Genomic DNA, 15001 nt, shown 5'->3' with positions numbered 1-15001 from the left:
CCAATGTCATAGATATTTTCTTTTCTACATTCGACGATCTTCAATCTGCATAATATAGTGAGGATAATTATATATACATGCAATAAAAGAGCTGAGCTATATATATAGAGACTTAATTACAGAAAGTCATACTTACAGACAGTAGCAAGCCACGAGTGATTTGTAGAGGGCCTTTAGATTGTAGAACTGGAAAAACTCATCAAAATCAACAGTTATCAGTTCTTGTCCAATGAAGTCGTCACTAGTAGAAAAAGGGCCATTTCTCCCGGTTCATAAGGCCCATCTGTCCCGGTTGGGGAACCGGTACTAAAGGGTCGTTACTAATGTCCTAGACCTTTATTCACGATTCTTATACTAACCGGACAGATGGGCCTCCACGTGGCCGCTCCGGCTAGCCCAGGCAGGAGGGCCTTTGGTCCCGGTTGGTAGCACCAACCGAGACCAATAAGATTCCACACGTCAGCATTTCAAGGGCTAGTTTTTTTAAAGGAGGTGGTTTAGGGGTTTTGGGGGTTAATTTAGATTGGTATAGGTAGCTAATAGAGAGATGTGTCCTCTCTTATCTCCGTGCTACTACTACTGCTATGCCTAAACATGACTTACATTGAAGTGAGGCAACCTGTGGTGCATGTCGAAAGTAATACTAATCCTAACTTGATCAAGTTTGGATTGTACTACTTTCGACATGCACCACATGCATGTTGCCTTCACTTTAATCAAATCCATGTTCATTTCACCCGCTGATATATAATAACTCTTCATGCTCGCATCATGCATCATCATATATAATAACAAGTCTACTAATCATCATCATACAACTTCTACTCGTTATTAATAACAAGTCATGCGATCATCATCCTCATAGTCATCGAACCAACCCTACTTAATTGTTCTTAGCACATGATCATCAATATTTGGTAGGACCTAAATACCCTCTTTAAGGTAAAATAGCATAAAACAATATAGACCCTGACTCTCCATTATGGAGAATGGAGATCATCCTGTCTCCAATTCTTGCGCTTCGCTTCCTTTTGCTTACAAGAACCTCCTTACGAATGTCTATACATTTTTCCCATCCTTTGATTTGCATGTCTCCATTCCTTTTAGAAATCTGGTATGGACAGTTGAGATTCGTAGGATGACCTGGCTGTATGTTCAAAACATTAAGGCTACCTTTCTGATACATCAAATGAGGCACACAATTCTCTGGGACTATCTGTTGAAAAACATAGTAATAACTTCATAGTTAGCAATGATGTACTAGTTTTAGAAGTATGCAAAAGATGCACGGATGTCGTAATAGTAAAAAATCTTACCAGGGTATCTCCATGGTAGTTACCGTAGTTTAACACATGCACCAGTGGCACGTATTGTCCATAATGTTGAGGAGTTTGATTGTAGATATTTTAATTCTCAATGTCAGTACAAAATCCGACTAGATGATTTTTCTCCTTGTAAGTTAATTCGGAGCCATCGGTGTAGTGGGTTTTGTCTACCATCTCCCGCACATTCTTTGAAGAATGAAAATAAGCTGTCAATCGAAATAAGCTGTCAACTATTTTGAAATTAACAATATAAATTAGCTAATAACTATGTTTGAGAAAATAAACTCACATAGCGGTAGAATTGGAGGCGTATCAACAAGGACCCAAATGTACATATTGTCTTGCTCGATTTCAGGATCACGAACATCCATGTGACAAGCATACCCTCATCAAAACCATACATCTTGCAAAGTGCTTCCCATTTTTTGCAACCAAAATGGGTTACGCTCTCAGAATTGTACAGCTTTACTTCAAAATTCACATCATGATGAGTCCTTAGGTGAATTTTCTTTGTTTCAAAACTTTCATGGTCTTCAAAACCCATCCTCTCCAAGACATAGAGCCTTGCATGGCATGGGATAAACTACTCGAATTGTAAAAGATGAAAATTACACGTTGAAATAGTTGTAGTCATGCTTAATTACGAAAAAACACTTGTCGTGTTTGCGTACCGTTTCAACATCGAAGGTCTCCTCGAGCTTAATGCTGAAGCGCCGATTATCGTCTAGGTGAGGCATGTCGCACAGACCTCGATCGTCGTGGCACCAGCTGCACTCCCCCGGGAGACTTTCGTCGGGTTATGAAGACATTTCCTACGTTCATAATTCAAAGATTAAACTTGTACAATTAAATATATGTACTACAAAAACTAAATTAGAACATTATTATTCATCACGGGTTCACTATCGGTCTGTCAAGTCTTTTCTTGAAAACTCTCAGCTCACGTGGTGTATATATTCGATTCTCGGTGATGGTCGCTCCTCACTTTGTCCCCGGGTGCATTACACCAAAATGTCAAGAACACGGGAACGAAGGAGAAGCGACCCCCACGACAACAGTCGGGATTCTTCGTCCTCTCGTATATATATGGTGGAAATCTCCCTCACTGATTCCTCTCTGACATTTGCGACCATCGGTGATGGTCGTTACTCCTTCTTCCCCCAGTGCATAATAAAGGTCTAGCACCCGGAGAAGAAGGAGAAACGACCCCCACGACAACAGTCGGGCTTCTTCGTCCTCTCATATATGGTGCAGACTCGACAGACATAAAGTCAACCCGAAATGTCGTTTAATTCTCTTTCTAAAAATGGATTTGGCTGGTCTCACCTCGAGGCCGGAGGGGGTCGGTGACGGGGATGACGGCGGGGATGATGGAGGGGGCTCCTAGATTTTCGTGAAAACAAAAACCCTATAAGCTATCAACTAATCATATGCATACGCCTTGCATAGTACTCTCCAATTTTAGCATTCAAAGTAGTAGTTTTTGAGCATTCAATAAGCAAAATCAAATCGCTAAATAAAGTAGTATTAAAATTAGGATGCATCCAATTATAAGCAAAAGTACATCATCTCTTGCGTTCGTACATCATAGAATATTATCACTAATACACCTCGAATACTATCATACATATAACATCACTAGCACAGCTAGAACCGTAGCGCCCGACGGGTATCGGCATGGGCGGTGGACACCCAAAGAGAAGGAACCATCACAGGATCGCTCCAGTGAGATCCCTGAAGAACCTGCCAGGTATTGTCGAACCTGCCCTCCAAGGCAACCATGTAGCGACGGACGTGCTCGTCCTCCTCGCTGACACGGTGACGTACCACCTCCGCGGTGTCCGGAAGCCTCGGCACCATCACTGGCCCACGCGATCGCCACCAAACAAGGATCGGGTCAACGACGGGCTAGCTCCTCACCAACCTACAGCCCCCGGAAGGTAGCACATCCCAAAACCATAAATATGAACATATACATTCCTTCTTCTTCTTCTCCTCTATTCCTTCTTCTTCTATTCCTTCTTCTTCTCCTCTATTCCTTCTTCTTCTCCTCTTTTTCTTCTTCTTTTTCATCTTCTCATTTATTTCTCCTCTTCTTCCTCTCCTCTTCTTCTTCTTATTCTTCTTCTTCTTCTCCTTCTTTCTCTTCTTATTTTCCTTTTTTCTCTCCTTTTTCTTCTAAATATGAACATATACATAAATGACTTTGATCATACACAATTCTATGAACAAAATAATTCATAAAAATTCTATGAACAAAAATACAACAGAACAAAATCATAAAAATTCTATGAACAAAATTACAACAGAAAAAAAAATCATAAAAATTCTATGAAAAAATTGACATATTCTTTGCATATGAACATACAAACGTTTGCATATTCAACAATAATATCACCAAAAAAAATCTAAACTACACATCTAAATTAATACAACTAAATTACAACAACTAAATTAACTACACATCTAAACTACACATCCAAATTAATACAACTAAATTCCATGCAGATTAAATTCCACCTGTTTGTGCTCATCCCACGCACGTACACCGTTTCCATTCCACAGCTGTAAAAGTTCTTCAACTAATGGCCTTAGATACACATCAATGTCGTTGCCGGGTTGCTTAGGGCCTTGGATGAGAATTGGCATCATAATGAACTTCCGCTTCATGCACATCCAAGGAGGAAGGTTATACATACAGAGTCATGGGCCAGGTGCTGTGATTGCTGCTCTGCTCCCTGAAAGGATTAATGCCATCCGCGCTTAAACCAAACCATACGTTCCTTGGGTCTACTGCAAACTGAGCCCATTACTTTCTCTCGATTTTTCTCCACTGCGACCCGTCAGCGGATGCTCTCAACTCCCGTCTTTCTTACGGTCCTTACTGTGCCATCGCATCAACTTGGCATGCTCTTCGTTTTTGAATAGTCATTTCAACCGTGGTATTATAGGAGCATACCACATCACCTTCGCAGGAACCCTCTTCCTGCAGGGCTCTCCCTCAACATCACCAGGGTCATCTCGTCTGATCTTATACCGCAATCTACCGCATACCGGGCATGCGTTTAAATCCTTGTACGCACAGCGGTAGAGGATGCAGTCATTAGGGCATGCATGTATCTTCTCCACCTCCAATCCTAGAGGGCATACGACCTTCTTTTCTGCGTACGTACCGTCGGGCAATTCGTTATCCTTTGGAAGCTTCTTATTCAATATTTTTAGTAGCTTTTCAAATCCTTTGTCAAGCACAGCATTCTCTGCCTTCCACTGCAGCAATTCCATTACGGTACCGAGCTTTGTGTTGCCATCTTCGCAATTGGGGTACAACCCTTTTTTGTGATCCTCTAACATGCGATCGAACTTCAGCTTCTCCTTTTCACTTTCGCACTTTTCCCTTGCATCAACAATGAACCGGCGGAGATCATCATCGGGCACATCGTCTGGTTCCTCTTGATCTTTAGCTTCCCCGGTTGCAGCATCACTGTATTCAGGGGGCACATAGTTGTCATCGTCCTCTTCTTCTTCGTTGTCTTCCATCATAACCCTTATTTCTCCGTGCTTCATCCAAACATTATAGTGTGGCATGAAACCCTTATAAAGCAGGTGGATGTGAAGGATTTTCTTGTCAGAGTAGGACCTTGTATTCCCACAATCAGGGCATGGACAACACATAAAACCACTCTGCTTGTTTGCCTCAGCCACTTTGAGAAATTTACGCACGCCCTTAATGTACTCGGAGGTGTGTCTATCACCGTACATCCATTGCCAGTTCATCTGCATGCATTATATATAATTATGTGTGTCAAAAGTAAGAAAATTAGACAAGTATCTATCTGAAGTAAGATTTTTTTTCTTTCAGAAAGAAGATAAGAACAAGAGGCTCACCACGGTGGTGCCGGCGACGAGATCGGCGCGGGCGATCGACGGCGGTGAAAACGAGGACGGGGCATGACGGACCGCTAAACCTAGACAAATCTCGGAAAAAATGGAGTTTCGAGGTCGAGCTTCGAGAGGAGAAAGCTTAACTAATGTGGCTCGGGCATTTCATCGAACACCTCACATGCATAAGAGGTGAGCTAGAGCACCCAAATGCCCTTCCTCACCGGTCAGCAAAAAACAGAGCACTGTGGAGTGCTCTGCTCGCCGGCAGTGGGGTATATACAGGAAACTCATTTGTCTCGGTTCGTGGCTGGAACCGGGACTAAAGCCCAGCCTTCTGTCCCGGTTCGAGCCAAGAACCAGGACCTATGTTTGTGAGCCAAGAGCGAGGCCCATTGGTCCCGGTTCGTGCCAAGAACCGGGACAAATGGGCCAAGACGAACCGGGACCAATGCCCACGAGGCACCGTCCGGCCCCCTGGGCTCATGAACCGGGACGAATGCATCCATTGGTCCTGGTTCGTGGCAGAACCGGGACTAATGGGCTAGCCAGGCCCGAACGAAAGCCTGTTTTTCTACTAGTGCGTGGTCCTCTTTAATTCTCATCGACAAAGCATCCTTCCCAGACTCGCTGCAGGTTTTGATGTACTATTGATGGAATCTTCGCATCATCGTTGTTAGAGGAGGACTTCCATCTTTGACGAGAGGCTTCCCGTACTGGTATTTGAATTCTTCCACCTCTATTGTATCAAAATGTACATCGTCGGGCAGGTAATCACCAGGGGGGCATGATTGGTTCTCCTGTTCTCCGAGCTGGGGAATGTTTCCCCACTTCTTCGTTCTGCTAACCTTTTGTCACTTGAAGTAGTTCCTGACCGGCGTGCATCTTGCAGTGTCTTTTTAAGACAGCAGACATGGTTGTCATCCGACGGAGGCGGTGGTGGTCGCTTCAGGGCATTGATAGTGCGCTTCACTTTCATCGGATCTATCTTCTGCTCCAGAGGTGGATGTTTCATAGCTCTTCGCGTTTCAAAGAAGTCCTTCACTTGGGCTTCACAGATCTTCGCATTTTCCTCCACTGTAATTTCGTATGGTAACTTCTCTACAGGCTTGAGAGATGGACCGAATCTATATTGCCTCCTGCCTCTGGCTGTACTACTAGACGCCGGAGCGGCGACATCTCTCTTCTGATGCTACTGACGAGTAGTAGAAGGAGGCGGAGTGCTCCGACGTGCCGGAGCGGCGGCTTCTGTCTTCCGTCGTTGCTGACGAGGCAGAGGAGGAGGCGGGCTGGTCGGACGCGCTGGAGGAGGCGGAGAAGGAGGCGGAGTGCCGCCCTCACGCACCCGAGTAGCCGGAGAAGCAGGCGGAGTGCCCTGATCACTCGCCGGAGGAGGAGAAGGAGGAGGAGGGGTCCAGTTCGGAAGCTTGATGTGCTCCTTCCGCCATAGACATGGAGTCTTCAGAGCAAGACCCAGCTGAGTCTCCCCTTCACCTGTAGGGTGGTCAAGCTCGAGTTCCTAAAATCCCTCCGTTATTTCATCCACCATCACAACATCATTGCCTTGTGGAATCGGACGACAGTGAAAAGTTGCGTCGGGTTCAGGAGGTGCAACAGAGCCGACAGTCGCCTTGACTTTGAGGTTCTTCCATTGCGTCATAAGCTGGCAATGTTGAGCCTCCGTGATAGCATCCACGGGGTAGCTAGGAGGTGTGAAGTCAGGCTGCTGAACAAGCTCAGTGGAAGCCACGCTGCTTCTCCACTGAGATGGCAGGGTAGATTCTGGGGTAGGTCCAGCAGGTTGCTGGCTCTCAACTTGTGCCTCTAGCTTTAGTACCCTTGCATTCAGCTTCCGCAGTTCGCTCTGCTTCAGTTTCCTCTTCCTCTCCCGGGTTTTGTAACCACCTCCACTGGGAAACCCAACCTTCCACGCAACGGAGCCTGGCATGCCTCGTGTACGTTCAGGGTGCTCAGGATTCCCGAGGGCCTCGGTGAGCTCGTCGTTCTCTCTGTCGGGAACGAACGTCCCTTGCTGCGTTGCGACGATATACTTCTGAAGCTTCTTGACGGGTATTTCAAGTTGCTCATTTGTTCAAACGCACTTCCTTGTTTCAGGGTCCAAGATTCCCCCAACGCCGAAGAACCAAGTCCTTGAACAGTCTGGCCAGTTGAATGTCTCTGGTTCGACCCCTATAGCAAGCAGGTCATTCTTAGCCTTGTCCCACAACTGCCGGGCTTTCAGGTAGCCACCTGACCCCGTGCGATGGTGATACTCCTTCTTTGCAGCATTTATCTTGTTTGTCTCTGACATCTTCTTACTCTTCTCCGATGTCTTGTAGGCCACAAATGCAGGCCAGTGATCTTTTATCTTCTCAAACCGGTCGGTGAATTTTGGAGTCTTCCCTTTGTCTACATACGATGATTTCAACTCATTCTTGCACCTCCTGAATAGATCTGCCATCTTGTTAAGAGCATGAGCCTTGACCAATAGCTCTATAACTGGCTTATCCGGATCCTCCTCCAGCGGTAGGGCGAAATTTGCCTTCAGCAAGTCCAAAGATCATCTTTCTTTCTATCATTGACATAAGAAACTTCAGGGTCTTCTTTCTTAGGCTTATTCCATTGGTGGATGCTGATCGGGATCATGTCCCTAAGAAGAACCCCGCACTGAGCAGAAAATGCTTCCTTGGTCCGCCTGGGTTCAATCGGTTGGCCATCGTCCGCGATTCCTATGATCGTGAACCTTTCATCCTGGCGCAACCTTTTCTTCGGGCCTTGTCTTGTTACCGAAGTTTGGCTCGATCCGGAGGGCTAGAAAATAAGAAACAATGGTTAATATGTGTACATACCAATACAATTAATGCATCAACTAGCTAGTCAGCATAGGCTTAATGAATATATATACCTCGCCGGACTTTGCAACAGCTCCCTCCTCCGTTCGGTCACCGGAGCTGTCATCACGTTCTCCTTCTTCCACCGGCATTCGATCACCGGAGCAATCATGATCATGTCCTTCCTCCTCCATTGTTCGATAACTGGAGCCTGCTTCACCCTTTCCTTCTAGACCATCGGTGTCATTGAGATACATCAAGATATCAACTCTGCCGAGGATTATGTCCCCCAACAACTGTTCTATTTCCATGTCTTTGTGCTCCATAGTTTCTGCAAATATTACAACATGGCAAGTAACATACAAACATGACAAATGGATATATTAGTGGCAAACATAGACCTAGCTAGCTCGATGCTTCTACGTTTTCGGGTGGCCTTGACAATGCTTCTAGGGTTTGGGGTGGCCTCAGCAACGCTTCTAGGGTTTGGGGTGGCCTCGACGCTTCTAGGGTTTGGTCGGGCGAGAGGGGGTTGATCGACGTCCCCCCTCATGTTGAAGAGTTACCGGAGTTCTCTCATGAATGTCCGACGTCCGGACCACCTCTCTCATGAATGTCAAACAAGGGATTTAACAAAATGGCGCCATTCTGGATGTGCAGAAAATGGTCCATATTTTTCCTGATCTCATCTACCCTTCTATATGTCATGTTTTCTAGTGTCAAAGGATTCAAGAAAACCATGGCTTCATCATTAGCCGGAAGTAACAGGCGCATGATGGTATAAAGCTCTCCAAAGTTATTTTGGAACGGAGTCCTGATAGGATAACTCGCTTTTTGGTACGAAGTTCAGCAAGAGCCTTTCAAATATCGCTATTTGGAAGACCTTTGCTGAACTTTGTACCAAAAGCGAATTATCCTATCAGGACTCCATTCCAAAATAAATTTGGAGAGCTTCATACGATCATGCGCTTGTTACTTCCTGCTAATTATGAAACCATGGATTTCTTCAATACTTTGACACAAGAGAACGTGCACATATAGAATGGTAGATGAGATCAGAAAAAATATGGATCAAATTAATTATGCACATCCATAATGGGGGCATTCTTGATAAATCTCTTATAAATATCGAGAGAGTTTGTCGGGTAGGGGCGGGAGGGGGTAGGAGACCGAAAACATTTGTTTCCAGGATTTGGGTGTCCTCGAGAGTTGGCCGAGAGAGGGGGGGGGGTGCTCCCGTGGTCTAAAATCGGTCTATGCACGATACAAACATTTTACCTTAGTAACATAGAAAAAAAATATTATCTGGGAGGGGGTATATCGACCCCCTCTCATGTTGAAGTTATCGGGGAGGAGGTATATCGACAACGATGACATACATAGATGAAAAAAATATTATCGGGGAGGGGGTATATCGAACCCCCCCCCTCCCCCCTCATGTAGAAGTTATCCGGGAGGGGGTATATCGACAACGATGACATACATACATGAAAAAAAATGTTATCGGGGAGGGGGTATATCGACCCCCCCCCTTCATGTCGAAGTTATCGGGTAAGGGGTATATCGACAACGACATACCCGATAAAAAAATAAGAAGATTAAGAAAAAGAAGAAAAAAAGAGGAGAAGAAGAAAGAATAGAGGAGAAGTAGAAAAAAAAGAAGAAAGAGAGGAGAAAAAGAAGGAATAGAGGAGAAGAAGAAAATCTAGAATAATAGAAAAAATAGGAATAGAGGGACAAGTACGATGACGACCCATCAGTACCGACTTGCAAACAAAGATCTGTTGTGGCTATCTAGCATTGGAATATGGAAAGAAAAGAGTTCACCCCGAGGAAATGGGCCAGAGAATGTGGGCTGGCTGAAATAAAGGTATGGTCTTACTGAATCAAAGCAGTCCAAAAAAAGTGCAAAGCCATCTTTCAAGAAGAAACTTGCAAATCATTGTCCGCCAAAAAACTTGCAAATCGTCATAGCAATATCACAGACTTAGGCAGTGATGTGGTGAATTTATTAATCTATAAATACAGAAAGGGTTATTCTTTGCAAATGTTAGTTAATGATTCCTCCTAACTGCTGGACACATGAAGACTCGCCTCGACTCAACACGCACATGCATGAGATCGATAACTGAAAGTTTTTCTGGGTTTTGCAAAAATAAAAAATACTTCCAAACCAGTGTCGGAATTATAAGTAAAATTTTCAGCTTGTGTTTTTATAGTTGATGTCTAGAAAATTTAGATGATATATGGTGACAAATATTTCCGAACTTACTTTTGCGTGCATGTGTATAATATGTGACCATTTGGTATGGATGGTAAGCTATATCAAAAAATGAGTGTAACACGTGTACTGTCCAAGAACTACTACATACATTGTCTTTTAATTCCCTGGTGGCATGTGGACCGGCCAATCGCACAGAAAAACAAGGACAACGATAATGCCCACATGTGTGGTGGGAGCGAAACCCGCCCACACGCCCTGCAAGACACAGACTGCGTCACGTCACCGCATGCATGCATGTGAGAATCTTTTTGCATTTTTAGTTTTTAAAATATTTTATCTCTTAAATGGAAAATTCGATTGAAGATCCGTTTTCACCATTAAATCCTCGCGACGAGATCTTCGAAACTAGATCTCATATCAATATATTTCGACGAATTTTTTTAGGTTAAAAGTTGCCATGTCTATTGCCCATGAATTGCCATGGTGTTTACACTGAAATTGCCATGATATGTTACAACTATTTTCTTCTATATTTAAAAGTAAAATTTGACATTTATAAAACGGGGAATTAAGAAATTAGACTTGCCATGAATCATAAACTAAAATAGCCATGATACATGCACTTAAAATTGTCATGGTTCAGACAAAAAAAATCATGGTCAAAATACTGGAGTTATCATCATCAAAACACTAAAATTGCCATGCTCTACAAACTGAAATTGCCACATGGCACCTGTAGTTTAAGCACTATAGTAACTACGGTGTAAACATCATGGCAACTTTTGGACAAAAACAATTTCGTCGAAACATATCAACATGAGGTTTAGTTTTGAAGATCTCATCGAGACGGATTTAATGATGAAAACCGATTTTTAATTCGATTTTTTAATTAAAAGATAAAAAAAAATTAAGCCAAAAACCGAAAAGATTCCAGCTGATGTCATATGTTCACATGTGACAAAATAAGTGGTAAAAAAGGCGTGTGGGCGATGTGCAAGATGTCACATGTGTGGACGTTAGTGTTGTGCGTGGACATGAACACAAAGATTAGCCTTTCACTAGATCGTTTGAGACCGAAGGAATCTTCTTGGGCCATGCATGCAGGCAGTCTGCCAGGGCTGCATTAGGATTTAGGGGCGTACACCAACTAGCTGATAGGGTCGTACGTCGCCGTCCTGGATCTCACCGCAGAGAACTGTCCCAGGCACAATTCAATTAGCACCACACCCCGGCCGTCAGGGTGCCGTCCAAGCTTCCTGTGCCTACAGGACTCACTTGGCCGTTTGTGCTCCCCAGATTTTAACATTGTTAGCTCAGATCGCAGTAACCCACACAGCCGCATGCGAATTGGACGCACAACCACCAAGAGCGAGCGCAATGGAACAAGCGACCAACGCGCATGACGAGCTTAGCCTCGAGCTCACCCTGGTCGCCACCGTGGGAGTGGCGCCGGCAGCGCCTCGCTTCTTCCTCTGCGCCTACTGCGACCGCAGGTTCCTCACTGCGCAGGGGCTCGGCGGCCACCAGAACGCGCACAGGCAAGAGCGCGCCCTTGCCAGGCTCCACGGCGATGCCGCTGCTGACATGCACGCCTCCCGGGCATGGAAGGCTGCTGCTCGGATGCCTGAGGGGCCGGAGGACGAGGTGCCGGCGGCGGGTGGCATGGCGCACAAGCGCGGCAGCAGCTGGCCGGAGCCTGACCAAGAGCTGGACTTGTCCCTCCGGCTGTAAATGGTCGGTCGATCGATCTCTGCTAAAATGGTTGCTCCGCACCACTTATTTCGGTTGTAGGTACGTCATGGTCTAGCTACTTTGCGTGGACCCTTTGTTTCAAGCTCGTGTTGGGCATATTGTCAAAAAGAAACTCATGTGGGCAGGCATGGGATTCATCGGCTCTTCTACTTTTTTTTAAGTATTGAACTGAATCTCTAGAGCTTGTCGCTCCTTGGGATGAAACAAAATTCCCAATTTCTCCGGCCAGCTTGTATGTGCTTCTTTATGATAATCAGTTTTTTCAGAAAAAATCAAGATATATACTACTCTCTCGGTCCCGAATTAGTTGTCACAGAATTGGCTAAATGTTTCCTTAGCCGTTAGGAATCTAGAATAAGAACATCAAGAAAATTGAGATGTTGGCCAACACCAAATTCATTAGTGCCACCTCCTTTTCCATTAGGCCAGCCTACGTTTTTCCCAAGATTGACAATTTGGCAAACATAGTACAATTTATATATAACAAAAAATATCATTAGAAACTTGAAATAATATATTATCTAGAGGTACATGTTTTAGGATATATTACTTGTATTATTATATTGGTCAAATTGTCAATCTTCTTAGGCCTAATAAATTTTAATGGAGATAGTACTCCCAAGACTCCATCTTTTGAACCTCCAACTGCTTATACATTTTTTTCTCAAATTTACAGCTCAGACATTTCTCAAAACAATATTTGACCTTTGTGTGTTTCTAATCTCCATTATATAGTCTCGACAATGAATTGGGACGGGAAGGTATTTGAGAGGAAATAAGCCCAACACAACAGCCAAGTAGTTGGGTTTACTTCCACAATAAGTCTCGAACCTGTCGTAGTTTTAAGACATTAAAGGTGCTCAAAGCAAATGAATACGAGCTTTATATTAGTTACTTTCTTTAGATCATATCCATGAAGAGTACATTGTCATCAATATATTGATAACTCATGGTGAAGAAAGGTGCGGAATCTTGGATCTGACGAACCTCCCTGGTTCTATTTACAAGGATAACTAACATATCTGCAATAGTATAATAGAAAATGAAATAGAAAAGTGTACCCTTGGCATCACCTTTATTTGCTTGAAAAAAGGACTAATATCATCGTTTGTATTGATATCAATGCCTTCTTTGTGCATAAAATTTTCGAAAGCTCATGAGACAGGGATGAACCCTTTCCGCAGATATGAGTATAAACCTATTAGGTCCAAGGGCTTTGAGCGGTGGCGTGGCCAGTTATCCGCCCGAAGGGGTAAGTTGACAGCTTCACTCGACAACACCATCGACGGGCAACTTTGACTGCTTGTTAGTGTTAACTTCTCGTAGACACATAGTTTACTTAATAATGTTTCGTGTTGCCTCTGGTGAGGTTGTACCTCTGGTGAGTAGCAGTTATCTCTCGGAGTAAGTGGTAATTTTAAAATTAAGCATGCATGTCCGCACATCACAGCAGCAGCGCGCATGGTTCCTCAATTCCATCTCCAAACAGCTAGGGCCAGTAATCTATTTATCTTAACATTATGCAAATGTGTCATCTCAGCATGCAATATGCATGCAAGAAGACCCACCACAAAATGCAATCATGCATTGGTAAAAGTTAACCTCAACATGCAAACATGCATGATAGTATCTGCATTGGTAAAAGTTCATCTCAACATCCGGAAATATGCATGATAATATCTACCCTATTGTGCTATTTATATTTAATAAATATTTCACAACTATACAATAATCAAACATAATATTGTATTCCCACTATTCATGTTACGCGACCAAATCTCATTGAAATATATTGAAAAACATACCCGTGACAGTGCTGGATATCATCTGGTGTAAGTAAATAGGTAATTTCCACTAAACTATTTCTCTTAACACATATACGTTCTGTAGGCTACCATAATAAATAAGCATAATAAATTGAATCAACTTTCATTTTTAATTGCCATATTGTTAATTCATATATTTATGTTCTATACATCAAAATATCATCGAAATATGTTGCAACCAATTCCTGTCAGATTTGTTATTTCTCAGGCGATTAAATCTTTTAGTGGCGTTAGTTGATTCCCACATTGAAGAAGGCGAAGCATGCTGAGGTGGTCACCGGCAAGGCCGAGGCATGACTTCCCAAGAGACGGGGATGACATGCCCATTGTGGCATCGTCGCTGCTGGAGAAGAGGCAGGGGTTGCAGGTTTGACAAGTGGGGAGGCTTAGTCATTTGACATCACCGAGATTAGACGGCGCCCAAGCCCGAGAAGGGGATGTCGTGGCTGGCCATGGCGTCATCGTTGATGGCTCGCTAGGACCTCACCAGAGGTGGGGTCGATGCTACACACCGTGGCAGCATTGGCAGGGAGAGGCAGGGGTACCGGGGGAAGGAGCGGCTTGTTGTGAGGAAGAAGCAGCGACCACTAGGTTTCAATCCAGTTGTTTGAGCTCATCGACTGAAACTATTTTCTCAGTTTCCGTTTTTAGCTTAACATGGTCTAATAAATAATTTCATTGCAATCTTGGTGAGCGATTACTTTGTTTGGAGCGAATGCTAAATGAATCCTATAACATTTCTATGAATTTCCTTTGTTACAAAAGGGGAATAAATTGCACAGAATGAAAACGGTACCCAAGTGACCTGGCCAGTTGCTCATTTTCTCCAGACCGAAGGAATCTTGACTGGGCCTGGCCTTCCACGCATTGCATCTTTTTACTGTTTTATAATCTGCAGGGGTTAATACCACGTGTGTACAAAACTAGCTAGGGCCTCAATCCCGGCTAGATCTCACCTCACCCTGGAGAACAGTGACAAGTGTAATTGGCACCACACCCCGCCGTCGGGATGTGTGCTTGGCGTGTTGTCCTCTCTAGATTCGAACATTGCTAGCTTTCCCCTCTCTCTCTCTCTCTCTCTCTCGCGCGCGCACACACACACAAACACAAACACGCAAAAGCCATATACGAGACACGGCCATAGACCAGCCAGGAGCGAGCACT

At 44.1% G+C, this 15001-nt stretch overlaps 1 protein-coding gene across 1 annotated transcript; it reads left to right on the top strand.

The window, feature by feature from the left end:
* Positions 1-11515: 11515 nt before the first annotated feature.
* Positions 11516-12282, top strand: LOC125524513 (uncharacterized). The gene has a single exon (XM_048689552.2). It carries the CDS (start codon positions 11637-11639, stop codon positions 11988-11990), a length of 354 nt encoding a protein of 117 aa, XP_048545509.2. The 5' UTR covers positions 11516-11636; the 3' UTR covers positions 11991-12282.
* Positions 12283-15001: the final 2719 nt, after the last annotated feature.

This window comes from Triticum urartu, chromosome 7A (genome assembly GCF_056163025.1).
Source record: "Triticum urartu cultivar PI428250 chromosome 7A, HENAU_Tu73, whole genome shotgun sequence".
Classification (NCBI taxonomy): Eukaryota; Viridiplantae; Streptophyta; class Magnoliopsida; order Poales; family Poaceae; genus Triticum; species Triticum urartu.
Note: the sequence above shows the minus strand (reverse complement) of the source record. Positions and strands in the feature narration are given on the sequence as shown.